At 39.0% G+C, this 20,830-nt stretch overlaps 1 protein-coding gene across 3 annotated transcripts in view; it reads left to right on the plus strand.

The window, feature by feature from the left end:
• POPDC3 (popeye domain cAMP effector 3) overlaps positions 1–14,659 on the plus strand; it is a 28,026-nt gene extending 13,367 nt beyond the window's left edge. For all 3 annotated transcript variants that reach the window (XM_039467547.2, XM_039467548.2, XM_074397662.1), the window contains 3 exons: positions 5,020–5,760; positions 7,406–7,514; positions 8,753–14,659. In XM_039467547.2, the coding sequence (XP_039323481.1) occupies positions 5,276–5,760; positions 7,406–7,514; positions 8,753–9,034 (876 nt within the window). In that variant the 5' untranslated portion in view covers positions 5,020–5,275 and the 3' untranslated portion in view covers positions 9,035–14,659. The remainder of the gene's footprint in view (positions 1–5,019; positions 5,761–7,405; positions 7,515–8,752) is intronic.
• The last annotated feature ends 6,171 nt before the right edge of the window (positions 14,660–20,830 follow it).

Genomic DNA, 20,830 nt, shown 5'->3' on the forward strand with positions numbered 1-20,830 from the left:
CCAACATGGTTAAATGCTGTCTCTACTGAAAATACAAAAACTAGCCAGGATGGTGGCAGGTACCTGTAATCCCAGCTATTCGGAGGCTGAGGCAAGAGAATCACTTGAACCCAAGAGGCAGAGGTTGCAGTGAGCCAAGATTGTGCCACTATACGTCAGCCTAGGTGACAGAGTGAGGCTCTGTCTCAAAAAACAAAATGAAACAACAACAACAAAAAACTCTATTCTTCTAATGGCCCAGCTCTGTAACACAAAAGCAACAAATATAGTGGTGCTATTTCTATATTATTTTTAAATTTGCAAATAATTTTAATTTTCATTTGAACCTCCAGTATTCTTTAGGTAGATAGAATAAAATGATATTTCCTATGTGTAACCAATGAATAACCATGGCAGGGTTCACCTATGTCACAGAGAGGAGACTAAAGCTACATTTTCTAAATCCTTTTGTAGTGGAAGCAAAATCATGTAAGACCCATTATGAGCTTTGGAATCAGGCAAACCTGGGTGGAATCTTAGTTCCATTGTAGGCATTGTGACCTTGAACAACTTACTTCTTTTCTGAATTTAAATTTTCTTGTCTGTAAAATGGATATAATAGTACTTTCCTCCTGGGGTTGTTAAATGAGGTGATTTTTAAAATATGCCTGGCACGTAGTTGTTTAGTAAATGTACCACTTCAAGGACAAGCAGAAAAAACCAGCTTAAGAAAATGAGAATTTAGCATAGGAAACACATACCAAAGTTGAGAGCTGATTCTAATTAATGAGTAGAATATTAGTGGAATTTTGAGTTTGTGGGTTGCTTAGCAACCAAAATTAACTCAATACCACTGACTACCCAAATTGTTGTTTTTAATCAAAGCAGTAAACTGCTCTTAAGGAGCTCAAGGTTCTGAACAGACAAAAGGATTCCCCTGTGCATTTGGGGTTGTGTCAGACATCTTGAAAAAATGATGCTCCAGCTCCTCTGTGGTTTTGTACTTAAACATCTTGGACATTTGGATTCCCCCAGTTCTCTGCCTGTAAGTGACAGATGTTACAACATCTGTTACATTGGATAGAGAGTGAGAAAGGAGAAGTGGGTGTATGAAGCCAAACTCATGGAGTGCTAGGGCTCAGAAATACAAAAGCATTTGTCTTTGCCCCTGCTGCTTTTTAGAATTTCAGTCTAGGAGAGGAAACAAGTCAATATTGAATAATACAGCAAATTATTCATGAGCGGCTCGCTGTGTCCCCCGCAGTATTCTAAGAGTTACAGACTGAGCAGTACAAGAACATAGAGGGCAAGTCTGAAATATCCACGGTTAGGAGTTTTGTTTTCTTGGCAAAGCAGCCCTGAAAGAATATCCCACTTTGGTTCTCCACAACATTAATATTTGATTCACAGCCTTTAGAGCTGGCATTGAATGTTGGAGAGGCTCTAAAGAGGGGTGGAGGGAACTGGAGCTCCATGCCACTGTAGGTCACTTACACCTCTTTTACCTGAAGCCAGAGATTCAACCAATCTGTGCCCTTCTTTTCTCATTTGTAAGCTGGGCGTGATGATTTAGATTCTGCCTCCCTTATGGCAATGAGTATGAAGCAATGAGATAATAAACACAAAAGTTCTGTTGCAATAAATGCAATTTCTAGCTAATCTTCATCAATTTGCCAGCAGGTTTACATCGAATTTCATTGAGCATCCTTGTATCTTCAGGTACATTTTCTTTTTCCTTTATAACTTGTAGTCTTAACAATTTAAAGAGAAAAAAAAACCTGATGAACTTGGAACAACTGTGTTTATTTGCACTTAAATTTGTCTTCATCATTTGTAGCTTGGTGTGCTAACTTCTTTTGCAGTGAAGATCAACTTTATTACTTAGGAAAAAAATCCATTGTGCCACTTTGGCATGTCAGCATTTATTTACGAAAAACATGACCTCAGGCCTACAGGCCTTTAAGGCAGACAGCTGGTTGATGAATCATGTTCAACATTCATATAGTGCTGCTGGCATATGTCAGAAGGACACTCCCGCTAATCACCTGCCCCTGTCAGTCCTTCCACTTCTAATAAAGCATATCTGTTTTGGTGACCGAATAAAAACACACCAAGTGGAGAAGGGCCGGGTGTGGAGTAATTTAATCAGGACAAGTCAGCACACTGCATTGAGCAGTACAGTATCAAGGATAAAAAGATGGTTTGGTAGCAGCTGAATGACATGAAGTAGATTAGAAAAGGCGGAAGCACAGTTCCCCTTATTATCATAATGGGTCATGACCCTGGAATGTAGGAGCCCCAATATACCCTCCAATCAAGATTTTTAAGGAGACAGGATTCCCATAAGTTCCCTTCTGAAGTGCCACGAACGTCTTACATGGCCTTTCTCTATTAGCATCATATTAACATTTGCTGAGGATTATAAATTTTTAAGGAAGGTCAAACCAAAGTTCAGAGCTCCACTAGCGAATCTTTTTAATACTGGCTTTCGTGGGTGTGTTTGGTATCTTGAAGAATTGATTGATTTAAAATACCCTAGTTTTGAAACAGCAGGGCGACTGACATTTGCAGTTTGGTATTTTGCAGTTCTCACTACTCATTGTATTTTTAAAATAAATTTTCTTTGTTGTGATATCCGGTAGAACAGAATTTTGTGTTTTGTTTAAGAGTAGAAATTGAACATGTTCAGGATGCTGGTCTGTCTTGAATTTCATCACCATCATCTTACAGATTGGTGGGGAGGAGAAATAATTAGGGATATGCAGGATGTTTGAATTGTATTTGAAAACAAGTAAAAACAACAATATGACTATAAGTTTTAAGTCTAAGGTTTTTTTTAGTGATTTACCTGGCAGTATTCTTAAAGTCATTACTTACTGAGAAAAGAGTCACTATCTATGATGAAAAACCAGGAACTTCAACAATGGCTCCTTTATTTCCATTTCTGCTTCTATTGGTGATTATACTGTTCCATTTTTTTACTCCAGCTAAGTCATTTCCACCTCTGTGTGTGTGTGTTTTTTTTTCTCCTATGGGGCAAGGTCTGTGATATCTGATATTTTATTAACAGGTGTGCTGCAAATAATCTATTTCAAAAATAAAACACTAAATATAGCGCACAAGTTCAAGGCTTTTGAAGGTTACTGTGGTTTTTAAAAATCAATGTAATGAATGCCTTACAGTGAAATCATTTATTGTTAGGAAACCGGGTGGCAAATGATACATATATCCTATAGCTCTGTCATGGCTGAAGCTCTCCTGACCCAGATTACATATTAGCATTTCTACCATATGGCTGAAAGGGTAGAGAATGTATGTGCAGAGTAACAGAGTTAGTAACATTTTTGACCATCTGGTAAATAAATACATAAATAGCAGGAATATTAATATTTATTTAGTTATATGATACAACCTTTAACCTTAAATAACCACTAGTACAACAAAGTAGTACTAAATTTATATTTCTTGGCCAGGCACCATGGCTCACACCTATAATCCCAGCACTTTGGGAGGCTGAGATGGGTGGATCAAAAGGTCAGGAGTTCAAGACCAGCCTGGCCAAGATGGTGAAACCCTGTCTCTACTAAAAATACAAAAAATTAGCCAGGTGTGGTAGTGGGCGCCTGTAATCCCAGCTACTCAGGAGGCTGAGGCAAAGAAGTGCTTGAACCAGGGAGGTGGAGACTGCAGTGAGCCAAGATCATGCCACTGCACTCCAGCCTGGACGACAGAGCAAGACTCTGTCTAAAAAAAAAAAAAAAGAAAAAGAAAAGAAAAAAAAATCCTTTGCTAAATTTATATTTCTCAAATAATTTCCATCGAATTTATTAAATGTTTTCACAGTCAATTAATGCTCTTAGAATGTGACTTCTAATTATGTTTCTTATGTTTATTGATATAGTAGGGTTCCTTATCATGCCAAATTAAAAAATCTTTCATGAGAGGCCACATGATTAGACCCAGCACATGGGCAAAGTGCCAAAGTTCTGCTCTGCCAGTGATGACTGGGATAAATTATTTGTCCTCTTTATGCCTCAAATTCAGGTGTAAAGAGTGAATAACATTATCAGACAGTATGCCTCAAAGGGTGGGCCATGGATGACCACGGATAATCACATCAGAATTACATGGGGAGCTTGTTCAAAATACAAACACCTGGGCCCCACCTGCAGTGACTCTGATTCATGTATCTGGCAGCAGTCCATGAATCTGCAATTTTTGATTTATATCTTTTTTTTTTTTTTTTGAGGCAGAGTCTCACTCTATCACCAGGCGCCAGGCTGGAGTGCAGTGGCGCGACCTCAGCTCACTGCAACCTCTGCCTCCAGGGTTCAAGCAATTTTCCTGCCTCAGCCTCCCGAGTAGCTGGGACTACAGGCGCATGCTACCACGCCCAGCTAATTTTTTTGCATTTTTAGTAGAGACGGGGTTTCACTATGTTGGCCAGGATGGTCTCGATCTCTTGACCTCGTGATCTGCCTGCCTCGGCCTCTCTAGGCTGAAGTGCAGTAGTGTGATCTCGGCTTACTGCAGCCTCTGCCTCCTGAGTTCAAGCAATTCTTGTGCCTCTTCGTCCTGGGTACCTGGGATTCCAGGTGCATGCCACCACACCCAGCTAATTTTTGATTTTTAGTAGAGACAGGGTTTCGCCATGTTGGCCAAGCTGGTCTCAAACTTCTAGCCTCAAGTGATCCACCTGCCTCAGCCTCCCAAAATGCTGGGATTCCAGGCACACGCCACCATGCCTGGCCCACATTTTTAGTCACTGTCCCAAGTGATTCTGAGATACACTGAATCACTCCCATAGAGACAAGATTAATATAGAGCACTTAGCTACCTTGAAAAATATGAAGCTAATTTTAATAAATATACTTTTTATGCCATAGAAACTTAACACCCAATAGCACTTGTGCTTAAAATACTTTAACTTCATAGACAATAGGAGGTCAGCTTGCTAAGTAATGTTGCTGGTCATTAAATATGCCTCACAATTCTCCTTTGTGTTTAATTAGAGCCTTCATCTTTTTTTCTCTTGCATAGGAAATAGCAGAATATTTGTGGACTGGATCCAAATAAGGAGCCCAGATGAACTTAAAGAAGCAAGCATGGGATTCTTAGTTTTTCAAGATCCATACACACAAAACCTTTAATCAGCACCAACTCCAGTGTCCCGAGTTTTCTCTGATTTTGTAAAGACTGAGCAAAACTCTCATGATGGAAAAGCAAAGGACTTAGTTACCTGTTTCAGTGTCATCTAAAGTCAACTGAAAAGTGAACCAGGCAGAGTAATACAGCCATGGAAAGAAATTCAAGTTTATGGAAGAACCTCATAGATGAACACCCAGTCTGCACAACCTGGAAGCAAGAGGCTGAAGGAGCCATTTATCATCTTGCCAGTATTTTATTTGTAGTAGGTTTCATGGGCGGCAGTGGATTCTTCGGGCTCCTTTATGTCTTCAGTTTGCTAGGGTTGGGTTTTCTCTGTTCTGCTGTCTGGGCTTGGGTAGATGTCTGTGCAGCCGACATATTTTCCTGGAATTTTGTACTCTTTGTCATCTGCTTCATGCAATTTGTTCATATTGCATATCAAGTTCGCAGCATAACCTTTGCCCGAGAATTCCAAGTGTTGTACAGCTCCCTTTTCCAGCCCCTGGGGATCTCTTTGCCTGTCTTCAGAACGATTGCTTTGAGCTCTGAAGTGGTTACTTTGGAAAAGGAACACTGTTATGCCATGCAGGGGAAAACTTCCATTGATAAACTCTCCTTGCTTGTTTCAGGAAGGTTTGTACCTTTGGTGCTTGCATGTCTTTCCTCAAGTATTAGTTATCTGTTTGTGTTTCTTTCCACTATATTTTTCTGTCTCAGTGTAGCATAGTCCTGGGTGGCATTTAGCACCCTGAGGCTTTAGTAAGTCTGTGATACATGAGTCACAGACATAGAAATAGGCATTTAGAGTATACGGCATTATTTTCTTGAAGCAAAAAATAAGAGCTTTAATATTTCATCTTAGAAATCAAATTACATGAATCCTTTAAAGTATGAGTTTGTTTTTCTGGATGCGATATTTGTTTCCTAGATAATTACTGAAAGTCAAGAAAAGGATAATGTCAGCTTCAGTGCCTCAATTAATAAAATACTTATATTGGCATACAAAGTATTTTAAAAACTCTTTGATAGGGCATTCTTTTAAGTAACAGAGAACATTTAAATTTTATTGTCTTTTTTTTTTTTTTTTTTCGGTAAATTCTAACAATCGCCCATGAGCAGCAGACTGTGGGGGCAGAGGGTGGGGCACTTCAAGAACATATATAGAAATCTAAACTTTGAAAACAGGCCAGGTGCAGTGGCTGATGCCTGTAATCCTAGCACTTTGGGAAGCCAAAGTGGGAGGATCACCTGAGGTCAGGGATTCGAGACCAGCCTGGCCAACACTGTAAAACTCCCATCTCTACCAAAAATACAAAAAACAAAATTATCCAGGCATGGTGGCACATGCCTGTAGTCCTAACTACTTGGGAGGCTGAGGCAGGAGAATCACTTGAGCCTGGGAGGCAGAGGTTGCAGTGAGCCAAGATCACGCCACTAAACTCTAGCCTAGGCAACAGAGCGAGACTCTATCTCAAAAATAAAATAAACTTTGAAAACAACGTTTGGGAAAGGAAACAATAATGGGATTACTCATGGCTTTCAAAAAGTTAAAAATTTGGTTTATAGGCCAGGCATGGTGGCTTATGCCTGTAATCCCAGCACTTTGGGAGGCCAAGGCTAGTGGATCACTTGAGGTCAGGAGTTTGAGACCAGCCTGGCCAACATGGTGAAACCCTGTCTCTACTAAAAATACAAAAAACTTAGCTGGGTGTCATGGTGCACACCTGTAAGCCGAGTTACTTGGAAGCCTGAGGCACCAGAATCACTTGAACCTGGGAGGAGGAGGTTGCAGGGAGCCGAGATCATGTCACTGCGCTCTAGGCTGGGCAACAGAGTGAGACTCTGTCTCAAAAAAATAGATAAATAAAAATAAGTTAAAAAATAAAAATTTGGTTTACAGAGGTATTTGCAGAACTCCTCTGTGTTCTTGTTTCCCTACTTAATTTAAAATCTGACAGAGTCCATTAAAACATTTTATTGAAGTATAATATACATACATAAATGGACATGTATCATAAATGTACAACTTCATGCATTTTCTGATGAATTTCACTCAATATTCCGGAATCCTGGCTGTGTAAGGAACATAAGAACATGAATCTTAAAGGGTATTATGTCACTTAATATAATGTATGAATTTAATATTTTGCCTTTCAAAATCGTAAAGGGCAAAACAGTCATCAGGGATCTGAAATACACTTCTTCTACCCCCTACCCCTGCCCAATTATGTGCTTTCTTTCTCCTTCCCTTGTAAATGATGTTCTTGTGTTTTGATAGGATCAGAGTGACAGTTGATGGCGAATTTCTGCATTACATTTTCCCCTTTCAGTTCCTGGATTCTCCTGAGTGGGATTCACTGAGACCCACAGAGGAAGGCATTTTTCAGGTAAGGGATAACTGGATCACAAGGTTAGCACTCCCTCTTCCAAACAGATAATCTTTGTTTAAAAATAAGCAAACACAACAGTGGATAAGACAAGAATAATTTAAGACTTTGGGCCGGGTGTGGTGGCTCATGCCTGTAATCCAGCACTTTGGGAGGCTGAGGCGGGCAGATCACAAGGTCAGGAGTTCAAGACCAACCTGATCAACATGGTGAACCCTCGTATCTACTAAAAAAAAAATGCTAAAAGTAGCCAGGTGTGGTGGCACGTGCCTGTAATCCCAGCTACTCAGAAGTTGAGGCAAGGAGACTCGCTTCAACCTGGGAGGCAGAGGTTGCAGTGGGCTGCACTCCAGCCTGGGCAACAGAGCAAGACTCTATATCTCAAAAAAGACTTTGGAATGTACTTTGCAGCATACATGACTTCCCAATTCTGTTGGACTCCTGAGGATTAATGCCACTTTATAGGTTCAGCAGTGAGAAGAACAGGTACTACATATGACAGGAAGGAGTCTGTGATCAATACTTTATGCTTTACTTTGCATAACTGCATATTTATATTTAAAATATAACTAATTGAGATCTGAGTAAACATTGCTAATGCAACAGTCTAGAAACATCAAGAACAACAAAAAAGTTGCACTTACTAAAAAATAAATGATTTTTTAAATTTAAAATACTAGTGGATTTCAGTTGTTTTCTAGCAACAGAATGCTAAACTTACTGTCATTACCTGCTGCCACATCTGAAAGTTTTGAAAGATAATCATTTCAGCAGGTTTCATTTATTTGTTACATTGTTTTCTTATAAATACACATATGTGTATATGCAGCAAACGCATATATGCAAGTTAGTTATATAAATTATATTTTGTACTGCAGAAACTGCTTTAGGGTTAAATGTCCACAGTTTTCAGAATTGACTTGGAAATATTTCTGTAACATTAGCCAATTTTATTTTTTTAGTATCAAGTCATTCTCCCTTCAATAAAATGCAAAATATAGATACTTGAACTCATAAAAACAGAGAGATTGGAGATAGCTAGAACATTGCGATTATTCATATTATAAATTATATATGTAGTGACAAATTTTGTAGTTCCTATTTTTGCAATATATTGTAGGTCAGTGGGTTTTTTCAACCTAAAGAAAGGCAGCAAGTGAAATTAACATTTGCGGTAGAAAAAATGTGGCAGAAGTTTTCTTGCCTCATCTGTTTATGCGTGGTCTTGTGTTTTTTAGGTAACCCTCACTGCAGAAACTGATTGTCGATATGTGTCTTGGAGGAGAAAGAAATTGTATCTGCTCTTTGCTCAGCATCGTTATATCTCCCGCCTGTTTTCAGTGTTAATTGGCAGTGACATTGCAGATAAACTCTATGCCTTGAATGACAGGGTTTATATAGGAAAAAGCTATCACTATGATATTCGGCTACCCAACTTCTATCAAATGTCAAGTCCAGAAATACGCAGATCACCCCTGACACAACATTTTCGGAATTCCAGACCATACTGTGAAATTTAAATATAAAAAAAGACTCTCTCTTCACCATTCCCCAAATGAAATAGCAAAATACAAAAAAATTAGCTAATATTTTTATAAATCGAATTCAAAGCGAGACGCTGTTACCAACTGTTTTATTCCTTTCAACAAGTGCATTGTGAATAAATTTTACAAATTTTTCTTGTATTTCTTACTGTTATAATTGGGGAGGGGGTGGATAACTATGGGCAGTTTGCCCTTTTCTGCCCCAGAACTGGGAGAATGAAATTCCACATTCTCAATTCTTTTCTCACATTTACTCAAATGCATTGTTTTGCCCTATAGACTCAGGTGTTGCTTCTCAAGAAGCAGCCAGCAGGTATTCCCAGCCTGAGGGTGGGTTGCTACTGTCCACATAGGCATTTCCAGAATTCACCTTTTTTTTTTTTTTTTTTTTGCTACATCCTCCAATGAAAAGAAGATTTATTACTGTGGTGGGCAGCAATTATTTATTTTAAATGTGCAGTTATTTGATGTGACTAAAAAGGAGAATAAATGCAAGAGATAATATGTGAATCTTGAAGCCTATTTTATTGCTACAAATAAAATAACATTGAAAAAGAAGCATTTTGTGGAAAACAAAGCTGCCTAATCATTACTAAGTACTCCTGAAAAAGAGTACTCCTGAACCAAAGGTAAAAATGTTGCATGGTGTTTCAATTTCACGTGTTCAGTGGAAAGAGCTTTCAGTGGTGTGACTGGACAGTGAGGGTTCACAGGGAATGCCCAGCCCACCACACAAACACAAGGGTCTGCCTCATAGCCAGTGCTTCAGCTTTGTGAAGAAGAGCTTAAGAAAGAACCCTAGTTGCAGATCTGATCCCTACCTTCGGAAAACTGGTTTTCTGAAGATCACATTCAGGCTATGTTCTTTGATACAGAGATATATCCTCCAACACATAACAAGTGTGTACTGAGTATCTTCTGTGGCTCTAGGTGCTGACCTAGGCATGGGGATGGAGATCCCACCCCTGATAAAGCTTACATTCTGGGGGTATGGGAGACATAATAAAGTAAGTCAGAAAAAACCTATATTTAGAAGGCAATAGTGCTAAGGGGAGTGATAGAGAAGGTAGATAAGAAGGGGCATTGCCATTTTAAGAGTGGTCAAGGAAAGCCTCCAGAAGAAGGAATGTTTGAAGACCTGAAAGAGGCAATGGAAGAATCCACACAGCTATCTGGGGGAAGAGCAATCTGGGCAAAGAAGACAGCGACTGAGCAGGCCCTTAGGCATGAGCATGACTGGCCTGCTCCAGGAGCAGCTGGAAAGCTAACATGGCTGGCACAGAATGAACAGAAACTAACTGTGGGCAGATGGGGTAAGGCCTAAATAAGTCATGATAAGGACTTTGACTTTTAATTCTAAGAGTGGCCAGAAGCCATTGTAGGGTTTGAAGTAGAAGAGTGATATGATCTGCCCCATGTTTTAATAGGATCAGTCTGGCTAGCCTGCTGAGCATAGACTAGAGGGAGGAGAGAAAAGAGTGGACTTGGAAAGCAGAATGAGGATTAAGAGTGAGATGCCCGCTGGACACTAAAGTGGAGGAGATAGTTGGATATATGAGCCTGGAGTTCAAAAGAAAAGTCTGGGCTGAAGGGACAGCTTTGAGAGTATTTAGCATATAAGTGGTAGCCATGAGTGTCCCTGAGATGGCCAAAAGAGTGAGTATAGATTCTGAAGAAAAATGGTTGAGGGCTTGCCTTGGGGCACTCCATTGTTAAGAGGAGGAGGAGATAGGGAAGAGTCAGCAAAGCATCTGACGAGGAGCAGCCAGTGAGGTAGGAAGAAAATCAGGAGAGCCTGGGATCCTGTAAGCCAAGCAAAGAGACTTTCTGGGAGAAGGGCATGATGAACTATCTCAGATGTGGCTGAGAGGCCTGAGAATAAACTGTCGAGTTAAGCAACATGGAAGTCATTAGGGAACTTAACAAGAGCAGTTTTGGTGGAATGAGGAGGAACAAAAACTTGACTGAAGCAGTGAAGGAGAATGAGAGGCCAGAAGTTGGAACAGTAAGGGTAGGTAAGTTTTTCAAGGAGTTTTGATGTGAACAGAAATAGAAACGGACAGTTGCCTGGGCAGAAAGTGGGGCCAAGAGAGGGGGTTGTTATTAAGATAAGATGGTGCAGTTGCATGTAGATGGAAATGATCCAGAAGTGACGCATGAACTGCAGGAGTGATGACCTTGAGCAGGTGATGGTATTCAGTGGCCTTAAAGAGAAATGTGAACAATTCTTCATTAATAAAAAAAGAAGAGTATCTGGAAGAGTAGTTGTTGGCCAGTGGGAGATGTGGTGAGAGGTTGTAAAAGTTCTCTAGTGAATTATTTTCTTAGTGACCAAGGAAGAAAAGTCGGCAAGGAGAAGGGGAGAGGAAGTACTGGGGTTATATAAAGGGCATTGTTTTTTCCTGTATGTTAGCATACCATAAGTGGGACAATGTGACATGGTCTAAATCATTAGTCTGGATGAACTACTGAGCTAGCTATTCAAGTTCAGCATGAACTCAAGGAATCACTGGAATGGTTTCTTCTATTTCTTGGCCACACACGGCCATCATGAGCAGCTCTCTCAAGCAGACACAAAGGCAACTCTCTGCCAGGTGCAATCAGAGGCCTTCAGGAAGCATCCACTGGCTTGTCAGTGGGCTTCACAATGGCTCTGGGAGAAATTCATTTCTTTGAATCTTTAAGACTTTGAGGTATTTATAAAGTATTAAAATGCAGATCATCCCAGGTAGAAGTCACACCTTAGGTTAGTACTACCAGGTAATAATTTTACAGGGATTATCAGATAGCTTTCTAACATTACGGTCACAAGAAAACAAAGTCACATAGAAATGGTATGTAGACTTTTGGCTCAAATCATGTGGCAGAGGATACAAGATTTTATATGTAAGTTTTCCAGAAATCTAACTATTTTTACTAAGAGGAGAAAGGGGTACAAACATAAGGGGATAAAGGGATACTGAAAGAGGAGGTAAAGGGATGCTTTGAAACCTCACAGTCTTCACTTCTGTAGAGGGTTGGCACCGTTCCTTGGTGTATCTAACACCAAGGTTTGCACCCAGGTTTTTTCACTTTATTAAAAAAAAATTAAAAACCTACAGTGACCTCTATGTAGCTATACTGTATGTCTGGTTTGAAATATCTAACAAACCACATACTATCTCAGAATAAACCAGATGGAAAGCAGAAATGACATATATCCTAGAAAAATATCCCTGTATCGTAGTGCCCCTAAAATTTAATTTTTATTGAAAATTGGGCTCATTTTAGTCTTGGCCTAATAATTTCTACTAATAAATTCCTTTGGTTCTCTTAACATTGTTAAGAGGGCACTAAAATGAGGAACAGCTTGTGTTCTTGTGCCAAAATGCTTTATGGCTTTGTATACAAGATCTGGGTATTCAAAAATAAATGGAGCTCTTCATTGAAAGACTCAAGAATTTCAAGATGGAGATAGCAGGGCACTAAGCCAAGTGTGGGGCTCTTGTAAGCCTGGAGCCCTTTGTGACTGCACAGGTTGCATACCCAGGAAGCTGGCCCTGGCTGAGTTGTTCCTATGACTTTAAGAAATTGGGATGACTGCCTTGTGATTTTCTGTCCTAATTTTTGGGGTCAGGAGGGACTCTGAGAAGTAGTGAATCTCGGGAAAGGGAGTGGCTTTGGCACAAAATGAGGCCATAAAAACCCCACACCCCAGTCACCAAGGCAAGTTCCTGGGGCTACATGCTTCTCTTGCACGGCCTTTCCTTCACCTGCGTATCTGGAGGCTTCCCATCCCCATGGGACTATTCCTCTGAACTCGCTTTGACCCCTGTGCAAATATAAGAAAGGACCAGTGTGATTTGCCTTGGACTCTGCAGTCCCTAGGAACTCATAAGCTTGTGATTAGTCTACTGTAAAGAATAGTAGGATGCTCTCTGAGCACTTACGGGTTGAAGAATTTTTCTCTCCTCTTCAACAGAGGAGCAGAAGGAAATTCATTTGCTCTCTACTAATCTGGATAAGCTCGGAATGCCACATTGTTACACTGCTCAGACCTGGAAGGGCAGAATTGATTTAACAGGTCAGTTACAAAGTGAAATTTCCTAAGCTGACAAGTGCCATAAGAAAAACAAACTAGGCAGACAGTACATGTTATTGTAAAAGCAATACATTTACAGTTTTATGTACGTGAGATGCTTGGTTGGACAAAAGGCATAAATATACCTGCAGCATTGGATAGCACTTTCTAATCAGGTTCCATGTTCCTCCCTATATTATACATTGTTAGATAACTTAAACTTCAGAAACGATGTGTCAAATTAATATTTACTTTTAGTAAAAGGCAGTTTTTATACAAGTTAAAGAGATCAACGGGCCCAATTAATTCCACTGTTTTTCTTCATTCTACTAAAATGTAACACATACATATCAATCAAAAATACAAATAAGCATTAGCATCATATAGACCTATTATAATAAAATACAGGTTTAATTTGATAGAACTGTGTATTATTTCAAGACTGGAAATCTTACAGTTGTGAAAAGATGCAGCAAGACTGAAACATTGGTTACTTTAACTTTTAGTCATCTCATCATAAGTATTACCATGACTATAATGCTGAATTGTACATATGCATGTAATATCAGCATGATTTGAATGTAACTTCAAGTTTTATTACTATGCTAAATTTGACTAGTTTTAAAACCTGCTATTAAAGATTGGCGGGAACTTTACAACATATTTTTCTCCCTAAGAACTGATAATTTGAGTAAGATTCTAAAATATTTGTTTTTATATAATTTCATAGAATTTTTAGCTCCACTTGATATTCTATCAAGTGTCCCAGGCCATCAGAATCGAGATTACTACTTTTATTAAATGTAAATTTATCTCACAAAATTATACAATTAGAAAACAATGTTTTACATTTATTTAACACTTTATAGTTTACAAAGCACATGTCTACATGTGATTTCATTTGCTTGTTCCTTGGAAGAATCCTATTTTATGGATAAAAATCAGAGAGACTGAATCACAGTTAGTAAACAATGGTGACACTCAGCTTAAGCCTAATTCTTCCAAATTAGTGTCCTTGCAGTTTTCATGCTGCATTGACCATATTCTTGATTGTGTTCCTGACTTGGAGAGTACTAAAATGTTCCCAATCTGAAGTGAAGGAAAATTCAATGTCAAAATGCTAGTTACACATCTTCGAATCTGTTAGTGACAGCAAGAGGAAAAATTATTCAAACATGAACCTTTATTCTGTTGAATCATCAGCAGTAGCTTGAGCTCAAATGTGGTTTACAAGCAAAATGTGTAATTAAGTGTAACTTTATTTTAAATGGCTGTAAGTTTACATAATGAAAGAACAAGGCCAAGTTTCTTTGATGCAATTTAAATCACTTCTTTAAGTTTTGGATCTGTCCAATTTCATTCAGATATTTTCACAGCTCAACTGAGATCTCTCTATAAACATTTTAAGAGAAGCCTTCCTCATCTCAGCCCATCGTGTTTTATGTGCCCATCCTTCTTATAAGAAAATTAATTGTGCCCCTTGTAGTGCCGCTTCTCTCTGTCTTCTCTCAGGCAGAATAAAACTTTATGTACAATGAAACTTTGTAAGCTCATTTTTTTTTTTCAAACAGTAGCAGGTAAGAGTTCTAATATATGGAAGATATTTTTGGTGTAATATATATGGGGTTTCTGAAGAACAGGATATTACTGCAGAATATAAGTTGGTTCCTTTGAGATAAAAGTTTAGCCGATGCACAAGCACAATATCCATTTTATGAGAAAAGGAATTCTCCTTTGCAACTCTTCCACTATCTTGTTCACTGGGAACAATGCCTGGTACATGGTAGCTACTTTGTAAATATTCATTGCATAGAAGGAAATTAATTACATCTTTATTTTTGAGACAGTTTCCTAATTGCAACTTTATTTTTGAGACAGAGTCTCACTCTGTTCCCCAGGCTAGAATACAGTGGCGCCATCTTGGCTCATTACAACCTCCGCCTCCTAGGCTCAAGCAATCTTCCCATCTCAGCCTCCCCAAGTTCTGGGATTATAGGCGGGAGGTGCCATGCCCAGCCAATTGCATCTATTTTTGTATTTGAATTTTAACATTGAATCCCCTTCTCAATTTGATTTCAATTATGCAGTGCTGCTAGTCATTTATCATTAAATAAAATGTAAGACCTATAATAATAGCATTTTTTCTGTATGATATAGAATTATTATTTCTTTAAATGACTTTCAAAGCTACATTTTTCTTGCTGATACTGTTGAAGTGATTCTGAACAGCACTTATTCAGAATGCATAGTTATTAGTCTTTAGGTTCCAAGATCATTTGTTGGATTGAAAATCTGCAAAGTGATTTTTGCTTAGTGATTCTTTGTGTTGAGAATGTTAAAAGGTAAACTTAGGCACAACAAAATATTGACAAGTTTATTTGGGCAGACAGCAGTTCATGAATCAGGCAGCACTACACCACAAGAGGTTCAGAGCTTCACTGTAGTGGGAGAGGCAAGTGAGGAACTTATAAGGTGTATAAGCATGATGAAGAAAATATATTTGAGTGGTTAGTGTGGAAAGTCCCTAGTGAGAGGTTGGTTGGTAATTTCTGATTGGTTAAGCTTAAGTTTTGTTTTACTGATTGCACTGGGCTTTGGTTTGCTTATATAGGTTCCCAAGGCACTGCAGCCATCTCAGCCTAACTGCCTCCCAATTAAATTTTCTTTCTTAACAGAAACGTATAATGGACTATCAGGTCCCTAGTAAGTGCAGTCAGCCCACTGTATGTGAGGGCTCCACAGACACAAATTCAACCAAGCATAAATCCAAAATATAATGTAAGACCTATAATAATAGCACTTTTTTCTGCATGATGTAGAATTACTATTTCCTGGAAATAATAATTTGGAAAAAAATTAAAAATAACAATACAATCATAACAATAATACAAATAAAAACAATATAGTATAACCATTTATACAGAATTTCTATTGTATTAGGTATTATAAGTAATTTAGAGATGGTTTAAAGTATAAGGGAGGATGATTGCATGCTATATGCAAACACTAGGCCATTTTATATCAAGGACTTGAGCATCTGCAGATTTTGGTATATGAGAGCGGTCCTAGAACCAATCCCCCACAATACCCAAGGATAACTATAATTCCATATTAAATGATAAATTTAATAATATGGCTCTCACACCCTCTTCCCAGGGATGGCAGAAAAAACATTTGATCCTGCCACTTAAGAGAAGTTTCTACAACCCACAGAATGGAAGAAAATAATTGCAAACTATTCATCTGATGAGGGATTAATAACCAGAATAAGGAACTCAAGTAACTCAGTAGGAAAAAAACAATCCAATTAAAAAATATCTGAATAGACATTTCTCAGAAGAAGACATACAAATGGCAGGGATATGAAAAAATAATCAACATCACTAATCATCAGAAAAATGCAGATCAAAACCACAATGAGATACCATCTCACCCCAGTTATAAAGGCTTTTACAAAAAAGGCAGGGAATAACAGATGCTGGTGAGGATGTGGAGAAAGGGGAATGTTCGTTCACACACTGTTGGTGGGAATGTAAATTAGTACAGCCACTATGGAGAACAGTATGGTAGTTCCGCAAAAAATTAAAAATAGAAGCACAATATGATCCAGCAATCCCACTGCTGGGTATACATCCAGAAGAAAGGAAATCAGTATATTGAAGAGAACCTGCTTTTCCATGTTTATTGCAGGACTATTCACAATAGTGAAGACATGGAGTCAGTATAAGTGTCCATCAATAGATGAATGGATAAACAAAATGTGGTATATATACACAATTTTCAGCCACAGAAAATCATGAAATATTGTCATTTGCAATGACATGGAGGGAACTGGAGAATAATATTTTAGGTGAAATAAGCCAGGTAAAGAGAGACAAATGCTGTATGCTCTCATTCATTTGTGGGAGCTGGAAAAAAAAACCCTGAAATAATGGAAAAAGAGAGTTGAATGATGGTTACTACAAACTGGGAAGGGTGGGGAGGATCCAAGATAGCTGAATAGGAACAGCTCCGGAGTGCAGTTGCCAGCAAGAACTACACAGAGGGTGAGTGTGTACTGCATTTCCAAACAAATTTTCACTGCCCACAGACCAGGAGATTCCAGGGCAGAAAAGTGCCACAAGTTTTTAGCATGGTGGTTTCAGCTGGTGCCAGGCTGCCACACAGAAACTCACACAAATCTGGGTGGCCATTTCAACTGGCGCCTGGAATGCCTGGGAGACAGAGCCACCCATTCAACTGAAAAGGAGGGGGCGGAAATGGGGAGCCAGGCAATCTGGCTCCGTGGTTACCAGCCCCACAAAACAAGCAATCTGAAATGCTCTGGATTGAGAGTTTCACAGCAAGTGCAGCCAGAACTAGGAAGGTCCAGCTCAGTTAGGGGAAGGGCGACTACCATTACCAAGGCAGTCCGCCACTACCGAGGCAATTCACACAGCTGATGGGCAGAGCTTGCAGCAATTCAGCAACACCTCTGCTGGCAGACTGTGACTTGACTATTCCGTGCAGGGCAGGGCATCTATAAAAAAAGGCAGCAGCACAACCGGAACTTATAAACAAAGTCGACCTTTCTCGGACAGAGAACCTGGGAAAAGAGGCAGTTACGAGTTCCGCTACAGCAGACTTAAAAGTACCTGCCCAGCAGCTCTGCATGGAAGAACGGAGCTCCCAGCACAGCACTTGAGCTCCTGTAAGGGACAGACTGTCTCCTCAAGCAGCTCCCTGACCCCCGTGTACCCAAAGAGATACTTCATAAAGGAGACCTCAGGCTGACATCTAGCAGATACCCTTCTGTGACAAAGATAACACAAGAAGAAAATGGCAGCAACTCTTACTGTTCTGCAGCCCCCCCAGGCAAGCAGGGTCTGAAGTGGACCTCCAGCAGTCCTGCAGCAGAGGGGCCTGACTGTTAAAAGGAAAACTAAGAAACAGAAAGAAATAACTTCATCATCAACAAAAATGACGTCCACTCAGAGACCCCATCCGAAAGTCACCAACCACAAAGACTACAAGTAGATAAATACACAAAGATGGGAAGAAACCAGCACAAAAAGGATGCAAACACAAAACACCAGAACACTTCTCCTCCTTCAAAGGATCACAATTCCTCACCAGCTAGGGATCAAAAATGGATGGAGAATGAATCTGATGAATTGACAAAAATAGGCTTCAGAAGGTGGGTAATAACAAACTTCTCAGACATAAAAGAACATGTGCTGACCCAATGCAAAGAAACTAAGAACCTAGAAAAAAGGTTAGATGAGATGCTAACTAGAATAAACAGCTTAAAGAAGAATATAAATGATTTGATGGAGCTGAAAAACACAGCACAAGAACTTCGTGAAGCATACACAAGTTTCAATAGCCAAATCGACCAAGCAGAAGAAAGGATATTAGAGATTGAAGATCAACTCAATGAAATAAAACAAGAAGGCAAGAATAGAGAAAAAAGAGTGAAAAGAAATGAACAAAGCCTCCAAGAAATATGGGATTATGTGAAAAGACCTAATCTACGTTTGATAGGTGTATGTGAATGTGATGGAGAAAATGAATCCAAGCTGGAAAACACTCTTCAGGATATTATCCAGGAAAACTTCCCCAACCTAGTAAGCCAGGCCACCATTCAAGTACAGGAAATACAGAGAACACCACAAAGATATTCCTCAAGAAGAACAACCCCAAGGCACATAATTGTCAGATTCACCACGGTTGAAAAGAAGGAAAAAATGCTAAGGGCAGCCAGAGAGAAAGGTCAGGTACCAACAAAAGGAAGTCCATCAGATTCACAGTGGATCTCTCAGCAGAAACCCTACAAGCCAGAAGAGAGTGGGGGCCAATATTCAACATCTTTAAAGAAAAGAACTTTCAACCTAGAATTTCATATCAGCCAAACTAAGCTTCATAAACGAAGGAGAAATAAAATCCCTTAAGGATAAGCAATTGTTGAGAGATTTCATCACCACCAGGCCTGCCTTAAAAGAGCTCCTGAAAGAAGCACTAAACAAGAAAAGGAACAACCAGTACAAGTTGGTTTTTACCATATGGTAAAGACCATCAACACAATGAAAAAAATGCATCAACTAATGGGCAAAACATCCAGCTACCATCCAAATGGCAGGATCAAATTCACACATAACAATATTAACCTTAAATGGAAATGGGCTAACTGCCCCAGTCAAAAGACACAGACTGGCAAATTGGATAAAAAGTCAAGACTCATTCATGTGCTGTATTCAGGAACCCATCTCATGTGTAAGGACACATACAAGCTCAAAATGAAGAGATGGAGGGAGATTTATCAAGCAAATAGAGAGAGAGAAAAAAAAAAAAAGCAGGAGTTTCAATCCTAGTCTCTGAAAAATGGACTTTAAATCAACAAAGATCAAAAGAGACAAAGAAGGGCATTACATAATGGTAAAAGGATCAAGGTCTCAAGAAGAGCTAACAAACCTAAGTATATACACACCCAATACAGAAGCACCCAGGTACATAAAGCAAGTTCTTAATGACCTACAAAGAGACTTAGACTCCCATATAATAATGTGGGAGACTTTAATACTCCACTGTCAATATTAGACAGATCAATGAGACAGAAAATTAAGAAGTATATCCAGGACTTGAACTCAGATCTGGACCAAGCAGACCTAATAGACATCTACAGAAATCTCCCCAAATCCACAGAATATACATTTTTCTCAGCACCACATTGCACCTATTCTAAAATTGACCACATAATTGGAATTAAATCACTCCTCAGCAAATGCATAAGAACGGAAATCATAACAAATAGTCTCTCAGACCACAGGGCAATCAAATTAGAACTCAGAATTAAGAAACTAACTCAGAATCACACAACTTCATGGAAACTGAACAAGTGGCTCCTGAATGTTGACTGGATAAACAATGAAATGAAGACAGAAATAAAGATGTTCTTTGAAACCAACAAGAATAAAGACACAACATACCAGAATCTCTGAAACACATTTAAAGCAGTGTCGAGAGGAAAATTTATAGAAATAAATGCCCATATGAGAAGAAAGGAAAGATCTAAAATCGACACTCTATTGTCAAAATTGAAAGAGCTAGAGGAGCAAGATAAAAAAAAAAAAACTCAAAAGCTAGCAGAAGACAAGAAATAACTAAGATCAGAGCAGAACTGAAGGAGATAGAGACACAAAAAAAACCTTAAAAAAAATCAATAAATCCAGGAGCTAGTTTTTTTGAAAAGAACAACAAAATAGACAGACTGCTAGCCAGATTAATGAAAAGGAAAAGGGAGAAGAATCAAATAAATGCAATAAAAAACCATAAAGGGGATATCACCACTGATTCCACGGAAATACAAACTACTATCAGAGATTACTACAAACAACTCTATGCACATAAAACAGTAAATATGGAAGAAATGGATAAACTCCTGGACACTTACACCCTCCCAAGCCTAAACCAGGAAGAAGTTGAAACCTTGAATAGACCAATAACAAGGGCTGAAGTTGAGGCAGCAATTAACAGCCTACCAACCAAAAAAAGTCCAGGTCCAGATGGGTACACAGCCAAATTCTAACAGACATACAAAGAGGAGCTGGTACCATTCCTTCTGAAACCATTCCAAACAATACAAAAAGAGGGAATTCTTTCCAAATCATTTTATGAGACCAACATCATCCTGATACCAAAACCCAACAGAGACTCAACAAAAAAAGAAAACTTCA

The sequence above is a fragment of the Saimiri boliviensis genome, chromosome 4 (assembly GCF_048565385.1).
Source record: "Saimiri boliviensis isolate mSaiBol1 chromosome 4, mSaiBol1.pri, whole genome shotgun sequence".
Lineage (NCBI taxonomy): Eukaryota > Metazoa > Chordata > Mammalia > Primates > Cebidae > Saimiri > Saimiri boliviensis.